This window comes from Lissotriton helveticus, chromosome 3_1 (genome assembly GCF_964261635.1).
Source record: "Lissotriton helveticus chromosome 3_1, aLisHel1.1, whole genome shotgun sequence".
Taxonomy (NCBI): domain Eukaryota; kingdom Metazoa; phylum Chordata; class Amphibia; order Caudata; family Salamandridae; genus Lissotriton; species Lissotriton helveticus.
The window spans coordinates 411,634,945-411,660,173 of NC_136061.1; the positions used below are offsets into that span (position 1 = coordinate 411,634,945).

The 25,229-nt window shown below is 48.1% G+C and overlaps 1 protein-coding gene across 2 annotated transcripts in view; it reads right to left on the reverse strand.

Annotated features, from left to right (window-relative positions):
* Positions 1-25,229, reverse strand: part of ALS2 (alsin Rho guanine nucleotide exchange factor ALS2) — a 1,284,778-nt gene that overhangs the window by 1,053,621 nt on the left and 205,928 nt on the right. For both annotated transcript variants that reach the window (XM_078680222.1, XM_078680224.1), the window contains one exon: positions 14,789-15,137. In XM_078680222.1, the coding sequence (XP_078536348.1) occupies positions 14,789-15,137 (349 nt within the window). The remainder of the gene's footprint in view (positions 1-14,788; positions 15,138-25,229) is intronic.

A 25,229-nucleotide genomic window follows, 5' to 3' on the forward strand; every position in this document is an offset into this window, starting at 1 on the left:
CCGATGCTTCCTTTGGACAGCAGACCAGAGGTTGTGAGAAGCATTATTGTAAGTCGTTTGGACTACTGTAATGCCCTTTTCCTCGGAGCACCAGCTACCTTGACAGGAAAACTGCAACGGGTGCAAAATCTTGCAGCCAAATTAGCGCTAGACCGTCGCCGTTTCGACTCTTCATCCCAGGCACTAAGGGACCTCCACTGGTTACCGGTCCTTCAGCGGATTGATTTTAAATCATTATGTATTGTATTTAGGGCCCTTCATGGACAAGGCCCTATTCCACTACAGAACATGTTCCATTGGTATACTCCGACCAGATCCCTTCGCTCGGCTTCTGCCTACCTGGCTGTGGTGCCTAAAGTATTGAGATCACGATTGGGTGGCCGATCTTTTAGCTTTACGGCAGCTAGGCTATGGAATGCTCTTCCATTGGGATTGAGAAGCACAAATGATCTCAATTCTTTTAAGAAAAACTTAAAAACCCATCTTTTTCCCAAGGCTGGGTTATATTAGTTTCTTTTGATCAGCACGTTGTGAAGCAGGTTTCTTATAGTCAAAGCGCCAGGATACCCGTTGGGTGACAGACCCGCGCTATAAAAGTATACCAATACATACATACATACATACATACGTAAAACGGAATTTCGCATGTGAATCTACAATAGAATAATCTGCTAATTGAAGGCCATATGTAAACAGCATTTTCTGATTGTACTGTGCGTCTGATGTAGATTCACAGGTTGTGGGCTGTAATGTAATCAGAAACAAACTCTTCTTATATCTTGTGGTCGGTGTAACATTAAAGAAGACCAAACTATTTCAGTTATACTGACTGACCTAAAAGCCTGTTGGTGCAAATGTCAACACAGTATGAAAGCTGTTTGTTCACAAAGCAACTGTGTCTCACTTCTCTTTAGAGCAGTGTAGGCTAGGTGTAGCCTAGATCCATCGATTTCGAAAACTTTGACTGGGCAGCGAAAAATAATAATTAATTAGAAGTGTGTGTGGAATGTTTCTGTATGACCAATGCTTCCACTTTGAGAAGTGGTGCGAAGGAGAGTAGACAGCAGACCGGAGGACTATTACATTCTCCTGCTGAAGTTTATTCGTATAATGCCATGTTTTCTTTCTTACAATGAATCTCCTGTCATGAACAGTGGCTCACATGATGACAATCTGTGACTATATATGCAATAAATGAGGTCTACTGCTGTTTGCAGGCCTCCGTTACTACCCTTGTAGGCCTGGAATGATTCGGAGAGGAAATTCTGCCTTCTTTTTTTTTACACCTACAGAATGAACATTCTGTGCTCTACCAGACAAGGCTAACTGTTGTAGCAAAAAATAAGAGATGGGCTGCAAAGAAGTTAGTGTGCAAAAGCAGTGACAGTATTCCAAAAGGAACTTTAGCAGATCAAGCCCCAAGTGCTTTAAAGGGTTAAAGGGTAAGCCCAGAAATGTTACTTTAATGCAGGAGAAGTAAAAGAGCATTTTTGAAAGAATTTTGTGTTCTCCAGCGGACAGTCCGTCATACAGATAATCCTCTGAAAAAAACATACACATTTATGCAAAATTTGTGGCCCATATCACACCATTACACAACAGTTGTGCTGTTTTCAATGTGGGCATTTTTTTCTAGTCCTTTCCGCAAATATTCCTTGTTATTCCTTTTTCTTTCCCCCATTGTAGTAAAGTGTGTCCAAAAATCGGGAAACGTGGAGGGAGAATCTCCACTATTTTTACATATTCAGGACCCCTAAAGTCTCCCTTGGGTGTCCCAGGGGTGGGGGTCATGTAGCTATAAGAAGGGTCCTTATAAAAAATGTTTTATAGGCCCTGGTGTTGGAGAAATTGCTAATTTTATTTTCCCTAGTGTGAAACCCTAGCTACATTGGATAACATTGCAATAGTTCATAAACGTATAACTCTTGTAGGAATGAACAAAATTATTATTCAAGGACTTAGGAGAAAGATATTGATGAATCCAACAATATGCTACTGTTGAATTTATCCTAAAGTATACAGAAAAGAAGTTTATAAGACTTCCTAGTCTGTAAGTCAAAATTTAGCCTTCTTGTGGTCTACCCTGATAGGTCAGAGTTAAGAGGATTAGCCAGGCTGCTTTGGTGAAGTGTTAAGTGCCTTACCTAGGGAGAAGCTATCCTTTGGGGAGAGCTCTGCTACACAGGAAAGCAAGAGCAGGAGGGAGGCGGCGCAAACCATGGAACTTTAAAGGGGGATAGGACAGGCATGGAATGCAGGGCCCATCTACCCACTAGCTTCCCTGACCCAGCCAGATGGCAGGCTTAAGGCAGGAATTTGCAAACGGTAGGGGGAGGAGGGCTATGAAAAGGAGCCATACTGGAGATTGGTTTAACTAGTTCTTGCACAAGTGCAGCCATACTGAATTTTGGAAGAATAGTGCTTTCTGGGAGAAGATTAGGCCACACTTTGGAGGCAGTGGCCATGCTCTGGTGTGTTGCCCTGCACCTCACTGGGCAGGAGTGCTCTCCAACTTGACCTAGAGAACACAGAATAAATATGTGAGAGGTGCAGAGTATCTCAGATCTGTGGCATAAAATTAAGAGAAAAAGAAGGCATTCCAAGGCGGCAACTTGATTTGCACCATCAGGTCCTGCATTCTCACTGACTGCGCCTGCTGCATTATCTGGTTTTACAGCCCTTTGTATGTACTCTGCTTCTAGAGGAATAAATAGTGGGCTCCCTGCAAGATACAGGTTAACAGAGCTCACCTGGACCATCATCAAAAATAATTCCCAACCTGGAGTGCATCCAATGGATTTGAAAGGGTTTTGTCTAAGTGGATTTTGGGAACTGAAGTCCCAAACTTTCAAGGACCATCTTGGAGATTCCAGACCCTTGGATTGTGTTTGAAACCCCCGAGAGGAACTTCAGGACGAAGTTCCAGAAGTTTGGAACAACTTTGGAAAAAAGCTCCATATGAGGGCAGACTCAACAGAGAGAGCAAAGTCTGTGACCTTCAACCGCGAGCCAGCCTGCCATGCTGGTTCGTCCCACTGAAAAGCTCTGGAGGCTCGAGTTCCAGAGTGTGACTGGGAGCTCCGTGGAAAGCAAGCTGGCGAAAAATCACCAAACCCGGACTGGTGAAGATCATTGAGGGACCCTGGCAGAAAAAGCTCCAGAAAAGTTTCTAAGTCAGAAGGTAAAATCTTGATTGAGGCCTACTGCGAGGGGCATCCGAACTGGGCTCCGACGCAGTCGGCCTGAAACTTTGACTTTGTCCAAGTCAAGCACGACCAAATGTCCCAAGGTGGCGCTATGTGGTTTCTAAGTGCTAAACTGTGCCAAATCTTTAAAAATTCAGATTTCTGGTTCCCTACATTAGATTTTTGTCATTTTGGTTTCATCGTAAAGATTGGTGTGGGATTTGTATTGTGTGTTGTGTCTTAAGTATTTAATGAATTGGTGTTTTTAATTGCTTTCAATACCTGTGTTTTAAGTTAAGCATATCTACTTGCAGCCAAGCCACCAAGGGTTGAGCATGGGAATAATATATTGAGACCTATTTGTGAGAAAGTGGCTCTATATGTACTGGACCAAAGTAAGGTGCAGTGTGTATAGAAGCCACCAACCACAGAGGTATAACAGAGGTTAAAGTCAGGGCTGACCTTACTCCCAAAAGTGGTAGCTTGGTCGAGCAGTAAGGCAGTACCAGAGGACAGTGTAAAGCATTTGTTGAACACACCCAGTCAGCAAAAGGTTTCACACACTCAAGGACTGAACTCCAGGCCAATGGTTTTTGTATCAAAAGATATAGTTGTTTTATTTTTAGAACCAACAGGAATCAAAATATACTTTTCTCAGTGATGAGTAATCTCAGGTTATTGCTTTGCAGAAAGGCAATGACTTTGGAAACACAATAGGTACAGGGGTTGCAATAGGCAACGTGGTTTTAAACACAATTTAGCATTGAGTTCAATGGGTCTTTCGACACACTTTGAGTTGATTACTTTGCAGATTACGTTTGTAAGTCCAAGACTGGATCCTAGATTGAGTCCTGGGGTCTAAGCTGGAAACAGTTTAGCGAACGTTTTGGTTATTGCAATGATTTTTAAGGAACAAAAAGGTATTTTAAAAGTTGACACTTAGAAACTTTTCAGTAAAAATCTGGCAATGTTATCCAATGGGAGAAAATTCAGGTTACGGGTAAGGAATATGCTACTTACCAGTATGCATCTGTTCTTGGCATAGAGGGCTGCAGAGTGGTACATTTATGAATAGATCGCCATCTGGTGTTGGGCTCGGATGATTGCACTTGTTTTTCTTCTGGAGAAGTCTTTGTCGTCATAGATGACTCCTGCTCTTGGTGTTAGTGCGCATGGGCATCGGCTCCATCCTTAGATTGTTTTGCCATAGTAGGGTTAGATGGAGTAGTGTAGTATAATACATAAAGATATGCCCATGTAAGTGTATCTAAATAAGATAATGTTGGGACAGACACAGGTTTCCGGGGAGGCAGGGAGGGCATGTACCACTCTGCAGCCCTCTATGCCAAGAACAGATGCATACTGGTAAGTAGCATATTCCGTTCGAGGCATATGGGCTGCAGATGGTACATTTATGAATAGATTGTACAGCAGTTACCTCCCTAGCGGTGGTCACCAGTGTATGTCGCAACTGTTTGAAAGAGTTTTTAATACAGCTTGGCCCACTCTGGCTTGTTGTGCAGCCTGTACATCAACACAGTAGTGCTTTGTGAATGTATGTGGTGTAGACCAAGTTGCTGCTCTACATATGTCATCTAGGGGAATGTTCCCTAAGAATGCCATAGATGCTCCTAGTTTTCGTGTAGAATGAGCTCTAGGAGGAACAGTTAATGTTCTCTTTGCTTTAATGTAACATATTTGTATACATCTTACAATCCATCTAGCGATGCCTGCTTTAGAGATAGGATTGCCCTTATGTGTTGGAGAAAATGCTACAAATAGTTGTTTAGTTTTCCTGAAGTTTTGTGTTCTTTCTATGTAGTACAAAATGGCTCTTTTGACATCTAGTGTATGTAGAGCCCTTTCTGCTACCGTCTGTGGCTTTGGAAAGAAGACTGGTAGTTCCACTGGCTGGTTGATGTGAAATGATGAAATTACTTTAGGCAAGAACTTTGGGTTTGTTCTAAGAACCACTTTATTCTGGTGTAACTGTAGGAATGGTTCTTGTATTGTCAATGCCTGTAATTCACTTACTCTCCTGAGTGAGGTAATGGCTATAAGGAAAGCCACCTTCCATGTAAGGAATTGTATTTCGCACCTATGCATAGGTTCGAAAGGTGGCCCCATTAGTCTGGTGAGTACTACGTTGAGGTTCCAGACTGGGGAAGGTGGTAATCTTGGTGGAATGACTCTTTTAAGGCCTTCCATGAAGGCTTTTATCGCTGGTACTCTGAACAGTGATATGTGCTGCCTGTTTTGTAGGTACGCTGCTATAGCTGCTAGGTGTACCCATATAGATGTGTACGCTAGATTACATTGCTGTAAGTGTAATAAGTAGCAAATAATCTCCTTTGTTGATACGTCCAGAGGGTTGATATTGTTATTAGTACAGTGTATAGCAAACCTCTTCCACTTAGCTGCATAGCATGCTCTGGTGGTAGGACGTCTCGCTTGTTTAATTATCTCCATGCAATTTGAGGGTAGATCTAAGTACCCAAATTCTAGGATTTCAGGAGCCAGATCGCTAGGTTCAATTGTGTGGGATCTGGGTGCATTATTTCTCCATGGTTCTGTGTAAGGTGCATGGGTAGAATTTGTAGCTTTTGATGTGGCACTTGTGAGAGTTGCAGGAGCATGGTGAACCACGGTTGTCTTGCCCACGTGGGTGCTACTAGTATCATGGTCATTGAGTGTTGTTGTAGTTTTCTGACCACTAATGGGATTAGTGGGAGAGGGGGAAAAGCGTATGCAAATTTGTTGGACCAATTTATCCATAACGCATTGCCCTGCGACAGGTGGTGCGGGTACCTGGACGCGAAGCTTTGGCATTTTGCGTTCTGATGAGTGGCAAAGAGGTCTATCTCTGGCTGTCCCCATCTTTGGAAGAATGGCTGCAGTATTTGTTGGTGCAGTTCCCATTCGTGTATTTGTTCCGACTGTCTGCTTAAGATGTCTGCTATCTGGTTTTGGACTCCTGGTAGGTGTTCGGCTAACAGATAGATGTTTTGAGGAATGGCCCATCTCCAGATTTCCTGTGCTAGTCTGGATAGTTGGAGAGAGTGCGTCCCCCCCTGTTTTTGAATATAATACATTGCTGTCATGTTGTCTGTTCTGATCAGGACTGCTTTGTTGGTAACATGTATTTGAAAGGCTTTCAATGCTAGAAACCCCGCTAGTAGTTCTAGGTAATTGATGTGCAGTCTTTTTTCCTGCACACTCCACCTTCCTTGTACTGTGTATTTCTCCATATGTGCTCCCCATCCTGTGAGCGATGCGTCCGCTGTTATTGTCACCTGTGGAATTGGTTCTAGGAACGACCGCCCTTTGGCAATGTTTGTTGTGTTCCACCACTTCAGAGAGCGGTGTGTGCGGTCGTCTACCAACACCAGATCTGTAATCTGTCCTTGAGCCTGATTCCACTGTGTCGCTAAGCATTCTTGTAGCGGACGCATTTGTAGTTTGGCATATGGTATTAGCAGTATGCAGGATGACATCATCCCTAATAGCTGCATGAACACTCTTGCTGGTAGTGAGTGTTGTGGCTGGAATCTTTGAATGATTGTAAGCATTGTTTGGATCCTGACTGGATTGGGGTATACTTTGGCTTTTTCTGTGTCTATAGTAGCCCCCAGATATTGTTGAACCTTGCTCGGTTGTAGGTGTGACTTTGTGTAGTTCACCGTGAACCCTAGCTGGTGTAGTAGCTGAATTGTCTTTTGTGTGTTTTGAAGACATTCCTCTTGTGACTTGGCCTTTATTAGCCAGTCGTCCAAGTATGGGAAGACATGTATTTGTTGTCTTCTTAGGTGAGCTGCCACCACTGCCAGGCATTTTGTGAACACCCTTGGTGCCGTTGTGACACCAAACGGAAGGACTTTGAACTGATAATGTTGTCCTTCTACCACAAACCTGAGGTATTTCCTGTGGGCTTTGTGAATTGGGATATGAAAGTAAGCGTCTTTTAGATCCAGTGTAGAAAGAAAGTCCCCTTTCTTCAGTAGAGGAAGTACCTGTTGGAGCGTGACCATGTGGAAATGTTCCGAATTTATGTATGCGTTGAGAGGTCTTAGGTCCAGTATCGGTCTTAGAGACCCATCCTTTTTGGGAATTAGGAAGTATAGGGAGTATACTCCTGTTCCTTGTTGGTGCTGTGGAACCTTCTCTATGGCATGCTTTCCTAGCAGGGATAGTACTTCCTGCTTTAACAGTGTCAGGTGATCTTGTTTCATTGGACGCTGTTTGGGGGGGATGTTTGGTGGGGTAGATGTGAGTTCCAGGCAATAACCATGTTGGATAATTTGTCTCACCCACCTGTCTGATGTGATGTTTTCCCAGACAGGTAGGAACTGTGATAGGCGTCCCCCGACCGGTGTTATATGGTCTGGGGGGAGCTGTATGAAGTCACTGCTTTGGGGTTGGAGAGTTGCGGTTATTATTGTTTCCGCGACCTCTACCCTTGTTGTTGTTACCTCTGTAACTACCTCTAGAATTACCTCTGGGTGATGTAGGTGTAAAAGAGGTTTGTTGCTGACTTGTACCTGTATTTTTGGATCCTCCTCTATAGGTGGACCTACGAAAGGAACCTCTTTGTGTCGGCTGTTGCAATGCTCCCATTGATTTATCCGTTTCCGTATCCTTTTTCATCTTTTCTAAGGCCTCATCTGTCCCTGTGCCGAAAAGTGTTTTCCCATCAAAAGGTTGGTTCAGTAACGATGTTTGTACCTCTTGTTTGAACCCTGATACCCTGAGCCATGCATGTCTCCTTAACATGATGCTTGTGTTTGTAGATCTTGCTGCAGTGTCTGCCGCGTCTAGGGCGCACTTTATGGAAGTGTTAGTAATTAACTTCCCTTCTTGTATGAGTTGATCTGCCCTCTTTTGATGTTCTTTAGGGAGATGTGTGATGAGTTTTTCTAATTCATCATAATGCGCTCTGTCATACCTTGCAAGCAGTGCTTGCGTATTAGCTATGCGCCAGCTGTTTGCCGCTTGAGATGCTACTCTCTTGCCAGAGGCATCTATTAGCTTAGACTCTTTGTCAGGAGGTGGAGCTTCTCCTGTAGATAAAGAGTTTGCTCTCTTACGAGCGTTTGTGACCACTAGTGAGTCTAGAGGAATTTGCCCTTTAATGTATATTGGGTCTTTTGGAGCTGCCCTATATTTTTTATCGATTCTTGGGTTCAGTACCCTAGCCCTCACTGGGTCTTTGAATATCTCTGATGTATGACTGAGAAGGCCCTTGAGCATTGGTAGTGTTCCTGATGTCCTTTGTGCAGTAGGTAGTGTTTCTAATAAGAAATCCTCTATTTGAGGTTCTGCATGTAGTTCTACTTTGTGATATGTTGCTGCTCTATTAATGAGTTGCGCAAAACCAGTATTATCATCAGGAGGTGAAGGTTTTGAAGGATACATTTCAGGGTCGTTATCGTTATCTGACCCTACATTGTACTCTTCCCATGGGTCTGCCTCCTCTGGGATTGTGTCTTCATCATCCCCAGGATGTTCCCCCTCCCCTGTGTCATTCTCTACATCTGTTGTAGGTGTAGATGGTCGTGTGGGAGGAATATTTGGTCTATTGTGAGGAAGAGGAGAAGATGGTGTGTGTCTAGGTTTTGGAGAAGGGGGAGGAGTTGTATTTGTCCCCATTGTTCTCTTCTTCGGATGAGTCTTGTCGTCCGAATGTTCATTCTTCCTCTTTTTAGGTAGTTCTGTGACTACCTTGCCAGTTTTTGGATCAATAAACAGAGTCTTTTGTTTAGGATCGGTCTTGTATTCCTGTGTCGGTACCGCAGTTTTCGGTTCCGAAAGGTGTTTTTTCTTCTGACTGTCCATTTGTATTTTCGGCACCGAGATTTTATTCGGATCCGATGTCTTCGGTATCGAAGATGTCCCCGGTGTCGAGGGTGTTTTCGACGTCGAAACGTGTTTCGGTGTCGACATGGACTGCTTCGACTTCGAGCTTTCCTTGACTTGGAGCTTCGGTGTCGATGTGGTCCGTTTATCGGAACCACCATGATGGGAGACCGAGTGTTTCGGTTTCGGTTTCGTTGCCGGGCTCGAAGGCGGGGCGTCGGAAACTTTTTTCGGTTGTCTGACCGGGCTCGAGGGCGGGGTCGACACCGTGCGGGGTCTGTTCTTTGGTAAAGGGACGTCGTCACTCACGGTTTGTTGGACGTCTATTTCCTCGACGTCGGACTCGTCCACTTCAGACCCCGCCTCGTCGGCCTCTTCTTCCTCCTCTTCTGGGTGCTGGTCCTCGAACAGCTCCGGGATTGCTTGTGACTGCATTCTCGATACCTCGTGTCTTCGGGCTCGACGGTTTCTAATCGTCGATTTTGAAGAGAACGCTGCACAGGCCTCACAGTCCCTGGATTCGTATTCAGGGGACAAGCAGAGGTTGCACACCTCGTGTAGGTCCTTGTGTGGGAACTTAGCACCACGCGTTGGACATTTTTTGAATGGAGTCCTTTCCATGGACCCCGGGCTGGACTACTTCGAGTTTCTCGTAGTCGTCGTCCTTCGAAACGCGTCGGTATGGAAGTGAAGTCGCGTTCGATAACAATACCGTCGAATTGGAAAGGGTTACGCGCCGAATATAACCTTCTTTATCGAAGTCGGTCCGGAGCGCTTCGATCCTCATCCGAACCCGATGGCGGAAAAAAACAATCTAAGGATGGAGCCGATGCCCATGCGCACTAACACCAAGAGGAGGAGTCATCTATGACGACAAAGACTTCTCCAGAAGAAAAACAAGTGCAATCATCCGAGCCCAACACCAGATGGCGATCTATTCATAAATGTACCATCTGCAGCCCATATGCCTCGAACAGTATGTTCTCGTTACCTTTGTAATCCAGTACTGGGCTCCTAGGTCCAGCACTGGGATCTCTACTTAAGACAGGTGAGTAATTACGTTTCAGTAGTATGTGCGAATTTTAAAGAATATTTCAAGTTTTCAAAAGTAGACACTTTGAAGAAATGTCATTGAAAAGCAGACAATGGATTCCTATAGAGAAAATACAGGTTAATGGTAAACCCGGTTCAGATTACTTTTGTGGTTCAATACTGGGCTACAAGGTACAGCACTGGCTTCTCTCCTGATTACAGGTAAGTACTTCCAAATTCGTTCTTTTGAAGGAATATTTTAAGTTTTCAAAACTTCACACTGAGATGATTTTTCGAGTCAAACCAGTCAAGGTTATCCAATGGCAGGTAAGTGAGTTACCAGTTTCCAGGTGAGTACTCGGCTGGTGAAGTTAAGGTTCTGGGCATAGACTCAGGGGTCACCCAGGGTCAGGTAGGTACAGTTGGTTCACCTTGAGCGGCACAGGGGCAGCCGGCTGCAGAGGTAGTTAGGTCCAAGATTAGCCTTCGGTTGGTGGCAGCTGGCTAGCAGGCCACGCAGCTGTGGGAGCTGGGCTCCTGGTCACTTGCTCAGGGCAAATGGGGAAGTAGGATAGGGCAAAGGGTGCAATGCCAGAGGCACTCGGGCGGCTGGGTGCAGGGTACTTTTGAGCCGTCGGGCGCTCAATGTTATTCAATGGGAAAGGTAAAAAGGGAACAAAGGCTGCAGACTCGGGGACGGTGATTCTTCAGGTGCGACCACCACTTAGGGAGATGAGTTGGGATCCTGGACAAGAGGTAGGTACCCCAAAGGGAGGCACAGGGAGCCGCAGGGTGCAGGGTGTCTTTGGGTGTCGGGAAATCTTACCCTCGACTGGTTGAGGGGTACCTGGTTCTGAGGCTGCAGGCTTCGTCTGGTTCGTCGAGGAGGGTCTTTGGGCACTGGACTTCAGGTCCCAGTCGCCGGGGGGACGTCCTTGTGGTCTTGGATCACTCGGGCACGGGCCGGGCTCGGCGGGTGCAGAGTGGGCAGGTCTTGAGCTTCCTGGCTGGCACCAGGGGTTGGTTGTTGAAGCAGAGCCTCTGCTTATGGGAGTCCCAGTCTTTAAGAGGGTCAAGGCAGGCAGGTCCTCCGGGTGTCCCAAGGTTACTGTCCGCAGGAGTCACTGGGATTAAGCAGGAGCAGGTTCCAGTATCGACAGGCCGGTAGGGCTGGGGCCAAGTCAGTGGGTGTCGTCCTGTTGTGAGCAGCTGCACGGCGGGTCTTCTTCTTCTTCTTGATCTTCTTTTCTTATCGGGATCTGAGGAAGGAAGGTTCAGGGAGCCCCTAAATACTGAATTTAGGGGGGTTACAGGTAGGGCAAGGGCAGGGACCAATAGGTCCCTGTCCTGTAGTGGGTACACCCCCTAGTCTGCTCCTCTCCGGTGGGAGGGGGCAGGAACCTAGCTGTGATGGGCAGGGCTCCCCATCTTCAAGATGGCCGGAGCCCGGGGTCGTGCTTCACCTCGCCTCCCCCACCTGAGTGGTGGGGTTGGCACAGGCTGGCACACCCCCCTTCCTGACGTAGGGTTTCCCGCCAGTCTTCCCGCCAGAGTGGGGGTCAGAACTGGTGGGGGCCTGTTGCTGGGTACAACAAATGGTCTGGAGAAGCTCACAGAGGCAGCATGCCTTTGAAGCTTCCCCTTGCCCATCCTGGGGGAGGAGACCTAGCACCTCGCCCAGGATGTGCATTGTTGCAGGCCCAGGAGAGCGAGGGGCTGTCCACCCAGGGGTCCAGCAACATGTCTGCTGTGTGGCTGCCTGGGCAGCCACTCAGCCCAGTCGTGGATTGTAGGTTAGGTTTTCAGGGGGCATCGCTAAGATGCCCTCTGGTGCATTTTACATTAAAACTCACATTGGCATCAGTGCGGGTTTAATGTGCTGAGAAGTTTGATACCAAACTTCTCAGTATTCAGTGAAGCCATCATGGTGCTGTGGAGTACGTAATGACGACCTCCCAGCACCATATACTCTTAAATGGCAGCACTGTACTTACAGTGCCCAGGAATGGCCCTGGGTACTGTAGGGGCACAGGGTTCATGCACCTGTGCCCACACCACTGACATAGGGCACCCAGCTAGAGGGGTGACTGATGTATGCCAGGGCAGTGGGGTTTGTGGGCATGGCACACAGGGTTGTGTGCCATGTCGACTCTCTGTTTAGTCCTGTACTTAGACACTCAGCCTGCAAAGGCAGTGCGTGGGTGTCAGGGTACATGGCCTCTAAGGGTGGCACAATAAGTGCTGCAGCCCTTAGGGGTCTTCCCTGGTCACCATGCCCTGAGTACCTAAGGTACCATTTACTAGGGGCGGCTAGGTGACCAGAGATGGCAATTGGGTTTTGTTTCAACACAGCTTTAGGGAAGGAGCACAGGCCCTGGGTACCTGGTTGGCAGGAGCCCAGGGCACACTCAGTCAAAGCACATCAGCAGTTTAGCAAAAAGTGGGGGCATACCAATGCAGGAAAGATGGCACTTTCTCACACTATTCTGAACTCAAGACTATGTTAGTGGCTTTGTTGCCTGTGCTAGATGCATTTTTTACCACTATTAATAGCTCACTTTTCAACAGGAAGTTCGTAATGTTAAAAATTATATAAAAATAACTGTTATTTTTCTAAATTGTTCTGGACTTTCGCCTAGACAGTGAGTTTCATTTATTAACTAAGTGTGTACAACAAATACATAATACTACTCTCTGATAAGCCTAAACTGCTCGCCCACAGAAGTTAGCATTTGGAATTATTAATTTAAGCCCTGTAAGCCATAAGAGTCCTTGGGATTTTCTACATAGTGCATCACATTTTGGTACACTACATAAAAAGTCAACTTCCTACAGTCAAGTGCTGACCAAAGAGGAGCAAGGAAATGAGTGACGATGTTGCCAACCAATAGTACGCAATGGGAGGCCTCTAAATCCCTAAGTAAACAAACTCTCTTGCACACAACAGGGTATCCGCTGTCTCAGGTGAGACCTTAAGAATATGGTCTGTGGTGTGGGGGAGAGCGAGGAAGGAGTGGGCAAACTGTCAAAGAGGCAAAGGTGCCCACCAAATATACTGAAAAGCATAACATAACCAACAAAGCCCAAAAAACATTTGTGTTCAGTGGTGGGTTGAGGTAAAGGGAGGTGAAGGTGACTTGAGGAGTGGATAGAGTTAAAGGGAGGTGGAGGTGACTTGAGAGGCTATTAGAGCCAAAGCGAGATGAGGATGACATGAGGGAGGGTTGAGGTAAAGCAAGGTGGAGGTGACTTGAACGTTCAGTGTTGAGGTAGAGGTAAAAGGAGATGAGGGTGACTTAAGGCTTGAGGGTGAGAGGAGGTAACAGGAGGAAATGGGGACTTTAGGGCTGAGTGTGGGTAGAGATAAAGGGAGATGATGGGGAGTTGAGGGTTCAGGGGTTGAGCATAGGTAAAGGGAGGTAAGGGTGACAAAGGATCAAGGGTGCGTAGAGGTAAAGTGAGGTAAGAGTGACTTGAGGGCTCAGGGATGGGTAGATTTGTCACAGACATTTGTTTGCGATACACCCTACAAGGTTTAAAGCCCGTGTTTTTAGGAAGTGATATTTTCCTTGCACAATGGAGAAATTTTGAAGGAAAACAAAAGAACTTTTCAACTGACTAGGAAAGAAGGCTAGCTCTTGATCCATGAATGAAGGTGCGGAACAAAAGGAACTGTTGTCAGCACACAGTGCTTATATGCGGCTCTGGCATCACTTCCGGTGTGAGATGGGGTCGATGCAGAGCCATCAGACCCCACTTGCTTGCGCCCAGGAGCAATGCTGAAAAAAATATCTAGATCCAGTCTGGCACCTGGGGTCATTCACAAGATGATGAATCAGCTATTAGAAGTTTTCATCCGAAGTATTGGTACCAATTCCATTGTAAATATTATCAGAACCATTTGTGGATCAAGTATGGACTTGAAACAGCATTCATTAACCTATGACTTCTGAAAGCACAGAACAACATTTATTATAAACAGCGCATGAACCTAGCCACAATGGCAAACGAGTCTAGTTAATTTTCCCAATTATAAAAGAATGTTAATTGGTATTGCATTTGGTAACAGGAATCAATATATCAAAAGTTTCAACAACAGAGATCTTTCCATTAAATTGTATATGTACTGTTCGTTGGCTCTACTCAGGTGCTGACACAAAAACAATATTATTATGTAATATGTTAATGTCTCTAGCTAAAGATTTTTTTTCTTTTGAAAAAGAGAAGTATACCATGATGAAAAAATGAAAAAGGCTTGGCATACAAAGGTCAACTTTTTTAACTCAACGTTATATCAGGTGGCAGAACGCTGAGTAATCAAAGTTCTATCCTAGTTCGAAGGGGTAGCCCTTCGACCTAGGATAGAACTTACATTACTCAGCATTCTGCCACCTGATATAACACCAACATTGCAAACAAGTTATCTACTAGGGTTCACAGTTTCGTTCTGAACACGCACATACATTTAGCATATGTCAAAGTCACTTAGAACAGGTTATCATAACCAGCATAAATTGCTTTCAAATTAATAAAGACTACAACACCAAACAGCGCACCACACTCTATTTCTACCACATCTGCATGTGTGTCAAAAGTGTGCAGAGTGCGATTCAGAACGTGCCACCACTAATCCAAATTTGCTGTGAACAATTATCTCTCAATTATGATAAACGAAAGCTCATCTATAATGAGGAATGCAATATGAATATTTGTCTTACCCTGAGATAACAGGCCTGGCAGCGAAAGCCTACGATTGCCTCCACCAGACTCCTCCTCTCGGATATCCACTAGGCTCGAGCTTTTCTTTCCTTGCATGGATTCAAGCTTCACTTGCTCTTCTCTGCTGTCTTTCAGGCTTTCAGGACCTGGAGCACTGCCTGTCTGAGAGCCCATCTCACATGGAGCGTAATAACTCATCACTTTCTTCAGAGACATGGCTCCAGCTTCATACGTCGCTGCAACCCTTACACCAACAGCAGATGCACATGAGACTACCAGGCTGTTCAGACCCAAGGGGACCATTGCGGACGGACTGCGCAGGGCTACCTCTGTGTCGTCACTAAGTGTCTTGATAAAGGAAGGATAACATTTTGCATGAGATATAGTCAAGTCATTGACATCAGGGCATAATAGTACCCAATGATTCACATGAAAAGAGTGTGAAAAAATATGCTTTAAGTTTGACTTAAATTTCCAGCCATTAAAACAAAAAAACACATTTTATGTTCAAAACACCCTATTTTCCAGATATTTTCCAGAAGGAACTTCAAAATGATGTTAAAAAAGTGAGCAACATAGGAACCAATAAGAAGATATATTACTGACCAGGTCGCTTTACATACACTTACCAGCTGCATGGACAATTATTTGAGTTGTAAAAGACAAAGACATCAGGCACAGTGCATTTGGTCTCCTAACCAGGATTAGCAGAAATTTTACAACATCAATAATCAAGGTGCATGCTTCCTCTGCAAACCCTTGCAACCAGATGAAAATCCAGGAATCTGCAAATGAGAGAAAATCTCCGTCTCTGCATTTGCAAAGTGTCACTATTAGATCAGTTGTCCCTTAAATAGACCAAAAAACAGCAGCACCTTGTGAATGGGTGTGGAGGGTATTATGCAGCATTGCAGAGGACCAACAGATGTCAATTAAACAGTGAAAGACACATGACCATATAAGGGCAACCATAAACCAGGTCGGAAAAGGATAGGCTTAGGAAAATCCAAGTGATTCTGATGTGACAGAAAAAAGCCTTCGACCTGCTGGGTTGGTCTCTTTATCGCCTCGTCCTGCGGCGAATGGGCATTGGCCGGCGCTTTCTGAATATGATCATTTTCAACTGTGCAAGCCCAAAGCTAAGGTCACTCTCAATGGTTGGCTATCACAGGACTTGAGGCTACAAAAGGCACTAGTTAGGGGTGACCTCTAGCGCTGATTTTATTTGCCTTTTTTCTAGAGCCCATGGCCTGTAGTGTACGGCAATCCGAAGAGGTGGAAGAAATTAAATTCAGCGCCAGACAATATCAATTCCCCCTTCATGCGGTTGACATGCTTCTGACCTTGGGGCTCTGGCAATTGTCCCAATCTACAGTATTGGTCCTTTTGCAGGTCGTTGAGTCAGTTTCTGGGTATAACATCAATAATGATAAATATAAAGTCCTGAAGCCAACTATGCCGGGAGAAGAGATAGCCCCTCTGCATAGGGATTTACGCTTCCTCCGGGCTACGAAATATATCAGCCACCTGAGCTTGCGGGTTACCAGGATTTCAAATGAGTAGTTCAACTCTAATTTTCTGTTGTTGTTGTCCTTTAATTGCCTATACTTAACATCCTAAAGCCACCCGATTATATCATGGATGGGCAGGATCAACATAATTAAAATTAACATACTTCTATGTTTAGGCCACTTAATGCATACCTCAGTACCCCACTTGCCTCAATCCTCAGGATCTGACAAACCTTTAAAGAAACCGTGTGTCTGGTGACCTACCCTCAACATACATTCCTTTTTTTTTTTTTTTTTTAACCTTTATTGACATTTCAACCAAATACAAGTATGGGCCTACAACCCCCGGGGCTGGCCGCTAAGCAGTTAGATTAACAGAGAGCAATTTTAATCACCTGCAGCACCTCGGGGAGCAGAATCACCATGCTAGCGTACTCTTGGTCACTGAACAGCACAATTAGAAAAACAGGATATAAAAGGTTTTAATTTTATAGTATAGGATGGAAGGATCAGGTGCCGAACAATTTCCCAGCAGCAAAAAACGGCAGGCAGAATAGTAAACGTGTCAACAGTAAACAGTAATCGGTCAAATCAATTGCGCTGGAACAGGCGGTTCAGGATGTGAGGGAATATTACGATCAATTTGCGCCTGCTAGTCACCTGCCCTAAGACCCAGAGAACACCACGAAAATTGAGGCACAGATGAAAGAGCAGTGATTGATACCAAAGGAAACCCACTGCACTGACCCAGAAAAAGAAAAAGACAAAGAAAGAAGAGAAAAAAGGCCATAGAAACAAAAATAAAAACGAAAAATACCCTCCCCCAACCCCCCACCCTGCACCCCTGCAGATGACTACGGCCCCCCCCAGCAGCGTGCCTGTCGCCCGAGAACCAAACCCGAAATATAGAAGAAACAGAGAAAAAGGAGAAAGAAAGGAAATCCCACCCAACGGGGAAGTGGAGGAGGGCGATAGTCTATGCGCTCCCGGCCTCTCCCCCCCGCCCTAACAAAGGGGGCCCCCCTAAGCCAGCACGAATAAAGTTGTCCACCATATAAAAATGCCCCGGGGGAAACCAGAAACCCCCCGCCCTGGAATCAGTCTGTTAATGAAGCAGTCCCGCTACCAATAGATCCATCGTAAACAATTCAACCCACAATCTCAGCCTTGGCCCAGTCTATCAAAGTTGCCGAGTCCCTCGGATAAGTAAAGCCCCATCCCCGGGAAGTCAAAAGTCACACAGAAGCAGCCGGAGCTTGGGCCAGCAAACGGGAGAGGAATAGCAGATCCCAACGCACACGGCTTGCACAACCGATGTCCCTCCCCGTCTCCGAAGCCAAGCATCGTTACATCCGCCATGTTGGGAGACCGATTGGGGAGGGGGTGCGACTCGTTCCGATACAGATTATAGCGTGGGCCAACAGTGTCCAGGATGAGGGAAGCAGTGAAATGTTCCGATAACTGTATGACCGATGTTTCCGAAAACGTAAGAGAGTCACCAATCTCAGCACACACGATGAGTTCCATTTCTTCGGGGGCAGGCACAGCTTCCAGCACCGGGTCCAAACGCGCCACTAGGGCGCCCAACAGGAGGCAGGTCGGCTGCCAGGTCTCAAAAATCAAGTCAGGGCTTGCTCCCGGTCCTATGATCCCATCTGCTGCCGACAGTAAATGATTGACCTGGGCCCTCACCGTCGCGTGAAGCGCCGCAAGTTCCGCCACTACCATCCGCAAGGAAGGGCCACATTGGGTCCGTTCCGCCAAGTTCCATACATCCGCAGACATAACGATCCCCACGGAGAGGCGCCTTCTCCGGGGCAGGATACGCCGGAGCAGAAACAAGCCGTGGGGGACGGGCCAGCAGCACGCAGCAACGCGCGGCGGGACCCCCCCCCCCCGGGGCACCAGCGGTGCTAGTGCCGGGCCTCCGGGCCGGGGCCCCCCGCGACGCAGCACCGCGCGCCACCCGTCACCTCACCTCAGGTACAGCACCAGGCAGCAGATGGTTGCAAAGTAGTCCAGAGAAATTTTCAAAAGTTCCAAGGACCGGACCCAACCACTCTCCTCAGTCCGTTGTTGTTCACTATGGACCTGGGTAGACCAGCAATCGAGTCCCCGGCTTCCAGTCTGGGTTAGGCCTCAAAACATTTTCGATGTTACTTCACCCCAGAACATCAGAAAAATTCCGTGGTCACACCATTGGGGTGCCGACTAGTTCACCCACACGAATCCGGGGCAGGAGATCAGGATAGTCGACAGGATAAGCGAGCGTAGGACGGAGGTCAGCGGAGCCGGGAGACTATGCTGCCATCTTGGTTGGTGTCGTAGCTCCTCCCCTCAACATACATTCTTATTCATTCTAATAAAGACTTTACCCCTGCTGCAGAGGGCAATGCATTTCATGAATGAAGGGGGTCTACAGGGTTCTCCTAGATATTTTTGGGGCCTCCAAGCCTAAGATATTCCCACAATGTAAGACCGATTTCAGGTTCACTGAGAAGGAAAGACTTCAAAACATACTGTTTCGGCATCGAGTCACAAATCTTGCAATCCAGCAAGGTACAACTCGCAAAAAGACTACACTGGAATCTCTGTTTCCCAAGTTGGTGGGCTCTAGGAGAACTAGATCTAATTTATACCAGGTTTTGCTTGCCTGCGGGATGCCACAGACTGGCCGCATAATAAGGAGTGGGAACAGGCTTTAAGTGCATAGATATCACTAAAGCAGTAGTAATGGATGAGTAGGGACATACATTCATCTGCAAAGTCTGTTTAAGGTAGGGTGGAGTCATTACAAAATTTGATATGGCTTGCAAAATACTCCTTCCTGCTTGCATCAAATGTTTCTGAATGTTAATTCCAATTACTGGAGAGGTTGAAGAATCGAAATTTGCCTAGCAGTGTAACGGTAAGTTTCAATTCTATTAAGGACACGGAGGCGAGGATTATGCTTTTGTACCTTCTCCACTGCTTTATTACAAAAGTCGCAGCAGCCAAAAAACCATCAAATAACAACAGCCCTACCTTAGAACCAAGGATATGGGCAAAACAGAAAGAAATGTCCATAAACCACAACTCCCATGAGTCCCATTAGGCAGTCCATAACATAGTCCTTCCTTAGTCTCCACCGCAGCTAGATAGGACGTCCTTCTCATGACCACTTCCTCTTTCTTCGCGCGAGGCACGCTATGTCATCACTGATCCTGCTTGGCACTCTCATTTCCTATGAAGAAAAATGCCACACATCAGCCGTGAAAGGACATCCAGGTCACGTAAATTGCACATCAGCAAGGTACAACCACATGAGACTGGAAAACAGATTACTTACTGCAGTACGGGCGGGTAAAATCCACCGGAGACCGGGAGGGATAATCCTCGCCTCCGTGTCCTTAATAGAATTGAAACTTACCGTTACACTGCTAGGCAAATTTCGATTCTATGTCAGGACCGGAGGCTTCAGATTATGCTAGTTTAAAGCTTACTCACCACCAAATGGGCAATATCAAGCACCGGTTTGAAGTAAAACCTTTTAAAGGTGGAGTCCGAAGACCAATCAGCAGCTCTCATCAGATCTTCTAATCTGGCTCCTACAGCAAAAGCTTTCGAGGCCATGGCCCCTCTAGCCGAATGTGCACCGAACTGTTTCGTGTCGATGCCAGCTTCCTGCATGATCCACCGTACCCATCTGGCGATGGTGGGAGAAGAGACAGCCTTGTGTGGCTTACGCAGAGCGATTAGCAGCTGTCGTTCGCCCGGAGGACGAAGTTCCAAGGTCAGGTCCTCATAGACCTTTAAACACCGGACCACACACAGTTTGGGAGAGTCCGCGAAGCTCGGATAAGAAATTGACCGTGAAGCGCACTTCGTGCGACGTCCCAAGGTAAAAATCACCCCATCAGGGGAAAAAACCCTCGCCGTGACATCCAAGGCACGAACATCTGAAACTCGTCTGCACGAAATCAGACATAAGAGCATAGCCAACTTAGCCGAGAGTTCCTTCAAGGACAGGTACTCATTCGACGGCCATGACAACAGTAGATTCAGTACAAGGTTAACATCCCAAAGAACCGAGTAACGCGGTTCTGGCGGCAAAGACAGGCGAACGCCTCGCAGTAGGCGACAAACAAAAGGATGCTCTCCTAGAGGCGCTCCTTCCACTGGCTGATGGCCCGCCGAGATCGCTGACCGCATCGCATTGATGGTACGATAGGCCAGACCTGCCGCGGCCGATTCCGCCAGATAATTCAACGCAGGAACAACTCCTGCGACCAAGGGATCCAAGTGTCGTCGAAGACACCAGCGTGACCACTTATTCCAGGCAGATCGATAACGCTTTGTCGTGCTGCCTGCCCAGGCTTTCGAGAGGAAATCCTCAGCTGGTCTCGAAAGGCCCGGGAGCGACCAACGTCGCCCGAAATCCTCCACGCCATGAGGTGAAGCGAGCTCTGCGTGAGCAGATGATGGGGTTCCCCGTCCGCGTTGAGAAGAAGCCGCGGAAACCGGGGGAGTAGGATTGGAGAATCCCAGGAAAGTTCCAGAAGAACTGGAAACCACACTTGAGACCTCCACCAAGGGGTCACCATCACCACCTCCGCCTGTTGGCGACGGAGGTGGGCCGCCGCTCTCAGTATCATCGAGAACGGGGGAAATGCGTACGACATCTCCCCGCTCCAGTCCTGGAGAAAGGCATCCGTGGCCTCCGCTAGAGGGTCCGGCCTCCAGCTGAAGAAACGTGGAAGCTGGAAGTCCAGACGGGACGCAAAGAGGTCCACTGAGAACGGCCCCCAGGTATCGTCCAACCACTTGAACACCTGTGGATCGAGTTGCCATTGACTGGAGTCCCTCAGATAACGGGAATGCCAATCCGCCACCCGGTTGTCGCGACCCGGCAAGTATTCCGCCGTCACCGACACCTGGTGTGCCAGGCACCAAGCCCAGAAAACTTTCGCTAAGTCCGAAAGGGCTTTGGATCGAGGGCCTCCCAGATGGTTGACATATCTCACCGCCGAGATATTGTCCATGCGAAGTAAGACACAAGAACGAACTGTGTCCTTGGTCCAGCACTGGATCGCGAAGGACCCGGCCAACAACTCCAGACAGTTGATATGGAGCTCCTGCTCCTCGGATGACCAGGCGCCGCCTGTGGAAAACTCTCCACAGCGAGCGCCCCAGCCGGCACGGCTGGCGTCGGACTCTATCACCAAGTCTGGTACCGGGCCGAAAATCGCCCTGCCGTTCCAGGCCTCCATATGTGTGAGCCACCATCGCATTTCCTCCTTCACTTCGTCCGACAGGGGAACCACCTGATCGTACGTCAGGCCCCGTCGGAGGTGATGCGCCTTGAGGCGTTGCAGGGCTCGGTAGTGCAAGGGCCCCGGAAAGATTGCCTGGATGGAGGAAGACAGTAGTCCCACCACCCGGGCAATCTGACGGAGAGAGGTGTGTGATCGTGAGATCGTCTGGCGGAGGATGTGACGGATTTTTCCCAGCTTCCGAGAAGGAAGGCTGAGGGTGCAGTGAATGGAATCCACGGTGAACCCTAAGAATACTACAGACTGGGACGGGATCAGAACGGACTTCCCGCTGTTGATCACGAACCCAAGACCCTGAAGTAAGGCAATGGTCCGGCGCAGCTGGAGATCTAACTGCTCGGGGCATTGAGCCATCAGCAGGATGTCGTCTAGATAGACTATCATCCGGATGCCCTGGCCCCGCAGAGCCTCCATCGCCGGCCGAAGGAGTTTGGTGAAACACCAAGGGGCTGAAGAAAGTCCGAAAGGAAGGGCGGTAAACTCGAACACCTGGCCCCCCCACCGAAACTGCAAAAAACGACGGTGAGGGGGATGAATAGGAACCACAAGGTACGCATCCTTGAGGTCCAGACGCACCATCCAATCGTGCGGAAGGAGCACATCTCTCAAAAGATGAATCCCCTCCATCTTGAAATGCCGGTAGACTAACCAACCGTTGAATTCTTTGAGGTTGATAACCGGGCGTTTCCCACCATCCACTTTGTCCACCAGGAACAAGTTGCTCAGAAACCCCATCGGGTGCTGAGAAGAAGGGCAGATGGCGCCTTTGCGAAGCAGGTCCGAAACCTCTTCGTCGACTAGGCTCGCGTCCGCAGACGAGAAAACGATTGGAGGAGGTGGCCTGACTTGTCGGGGCTGATCGTAGAATTCTATGTGGAAACCTCGAATAGTCTGTAAAACCCAGGCATCCGCAGTGATTGCGGCCCAGGCGTCTGGAAACAAGGCCAAACGACCCCCCACGCGGACCTCGTCCGCCGAGATTACACTCACCGTTGGAGGAAGTCCCAGCAGCATTCTTGAATCCACCACGGCCACGGAAGCGTTGTCCTCTGGTAGGATAGAAGTTATTGTAGTTTTGCGAGGAGTTGTACTGCCCTCGCCCGGAGCCTTGATTCCTGTTGGTCGGTTGCTGACCACCACGGCCGGTCGCGCGGCCCCCTCCGCGACCGGCCCCCCTGGAGAAACGCTGGTGGAAGACCCGTTTGATGTTCGACTGGGCCCTATCCAGGGACGTAAAGGTATTAACGAACTTCCCCAGTTCTTTAATAAAAGGCTCTCCAAACAGACCTCCTTGGGCTACTGCGCCCGCCTCAGAAGAGGCCAGGTCTCCCAGCTTAGGATCTAACTTAATCAGGAGGGACCTTCTACGTTCTGTGGACAAAGCACAGTTCGCATTCCCCAGGAACACCACTACTCTCTGCGCCCAGTTAGAGAGGACCTCGGGGGAAATGACCGCCCCGGACACTTTGGCCTCTTCAGCCATGTCCAGAATCTTCGTTATGGGACCTATGGCGTCCAACAGCTTGTCCTGGCAAGCCCGCCAGGAGCGATCAATCCCTTTGCGAGGGTCCCTAACAAACTTCGCCAAGAAGGTAGCCATCTTGGGGTCCAGCTCAGGGGTCTGGGCAACCTTCCCTTCAAGCGTAGGCCTAGGGCACTCCCCGCGCAAACAGCTCCTTGCCTCTTTCTCTAAGGGCTTGCGTAGGCGGCCAGCGACAAACTTCGCCACCTTTTCCCCAGGGGCCCAAGCTGCCGACCTCGGATGGATTATCTCGTCCGGATCCAGCATACCTGAACTATCCTGCGGTATCTCGGCGGCGGAGCCTGAAGGCCTCCAAGAACGCTCAGACCCTTCGTCGTCATCGGTGTCTGCCGGGGAGGTTGGCGCCGGTGACAAAGGGGCAGAACCGGCTGGCACACCCGAGGGGCCCGGGGTTGGGGAGGGCGACGAGGCGGGATCTATTGCCTTCGCCAAGAATGCATCACGCAGCCTCTCGAAGGCGTCCTTATCCACGCCCTGCGTCCCACTCGACACCCCCTCCTTACGGGGCTTCTTAGGAACTGGAGGGGAACTGCCCGCCGGGGCCGTAGGATTAACCGGGACCCCTAGATGTGCTTGAGTCACCCTCTCGCACTCCTGTATGATACGCGCAGAGAGGCGCTCCTCCATAGGCCCCACTATCTCCGTGACGCACCTATATATAGAGCTATCTACGGCCTGATAGAATTCATCATCATTGAGGTAGCCCTGCGACTCCTCTTCGTCATAATACTCGTCCCCCATGTCAACCAAGCGTTCAGCAACACCACACTGCCCCCTTCCTAGGATGGTGAAGGTCTAAAGAAATGACAGGGTAGCAGGCTGTAGCCTGTAGATATAATTTTTGGGGCAGAAACAAGGCTGCACACATTAAATGCCCAGTGGAACCGGGAATGTGGGAACACTCACCCCACTAGCGCGCTGGCCCTCTATAATAGACCGGGCCTCTGTTGCCTCCCTGCGCGCTAGGAACACTTTCCTCTAAGCGGAAGCACGAGTGTAAAATAACGCCCGTAGGCGGCAGCGCGGTCAGAACCGCAGTACAGACCCCAGCGGGGCGTCAAGAACATGCAATAAAACGTGGGGCAGAATACCGGCTCAGAGAGCGTCAAGGTGAGGCAACCGGGTGAGCGGCAGACAGAAACGAGCTCCTCAGCGCGGCTCTCTAGCGAGACACCGCGCTGAGGGGAACGAGACGCTTTGGCTCCCCCTAGCGGCCGGAGGCGGCCTCGAACATGGGCAAGGCGCGTAAGAGCAATAAAGTGCTCCCGCGACCGAGAAGGGCTCTGAAAGAAAAACGGAGCGCATCAACAAGCCCCACAATAAAATAAAAGTAATTACACAACGAAGAATCCCCTTAACAGTCCCCAAGAAACACCAACTTGAGGAGAAAAGGAGGAAACCACTTAACTGGCTGCGAAGCAGCGAAGAAAGAGGAAGTGGTCATGAGAAGGACGTCCTATCTAGCTGCGGTGGAGACTAAGGAAGGACTATGTTATGGACTGCCTAATGGGACTCATGGGAGTTGTGGTTTATGGACATTTCTTTCTGTTTTGCCCATATCCTTGGTTCTAAGGTAGGGCTGTTGTTATTTGATGGTTTTTTGGCTGCTGCGACTTTTGTAATAAAGCAGTGGAGAAGGTACAAAAGCATAATCTGAAGCCTCCGGTCCTGACATAGAATCAGAGGTCCTGGATTGCATATTTGGTGGGAGTGCCCACTGGTCCGTCACCTTTGAGGTCTCGCCTGGGCAGTGCTTGCGCTGTCTCTTCGAGACATGATGTATTCAGGATATGGACATTAAGCCCCGCCCATCTTTATGATTGGCTCCTTTTCCTTTCCTTTGTAAATGATGGCTTTTAAATTGTCAATAGGCTTAGTAGTCCCTACTTAGTACCTCCCTGTCTCCTGTTGTTACCTCCAATAAAGGGAGCCCCTCTTTCATGTGTCCTCACTTTATAGCTTTCATAAGACGATTGGGAGAACTCTATGCTTAATTAATGTAAACAGCAGGAGTCTTACTTGTGTTTCTGCAGTTGTTTCCAGTGCTTCAGAGGGCCGGGCTTGGCTCCGCCGA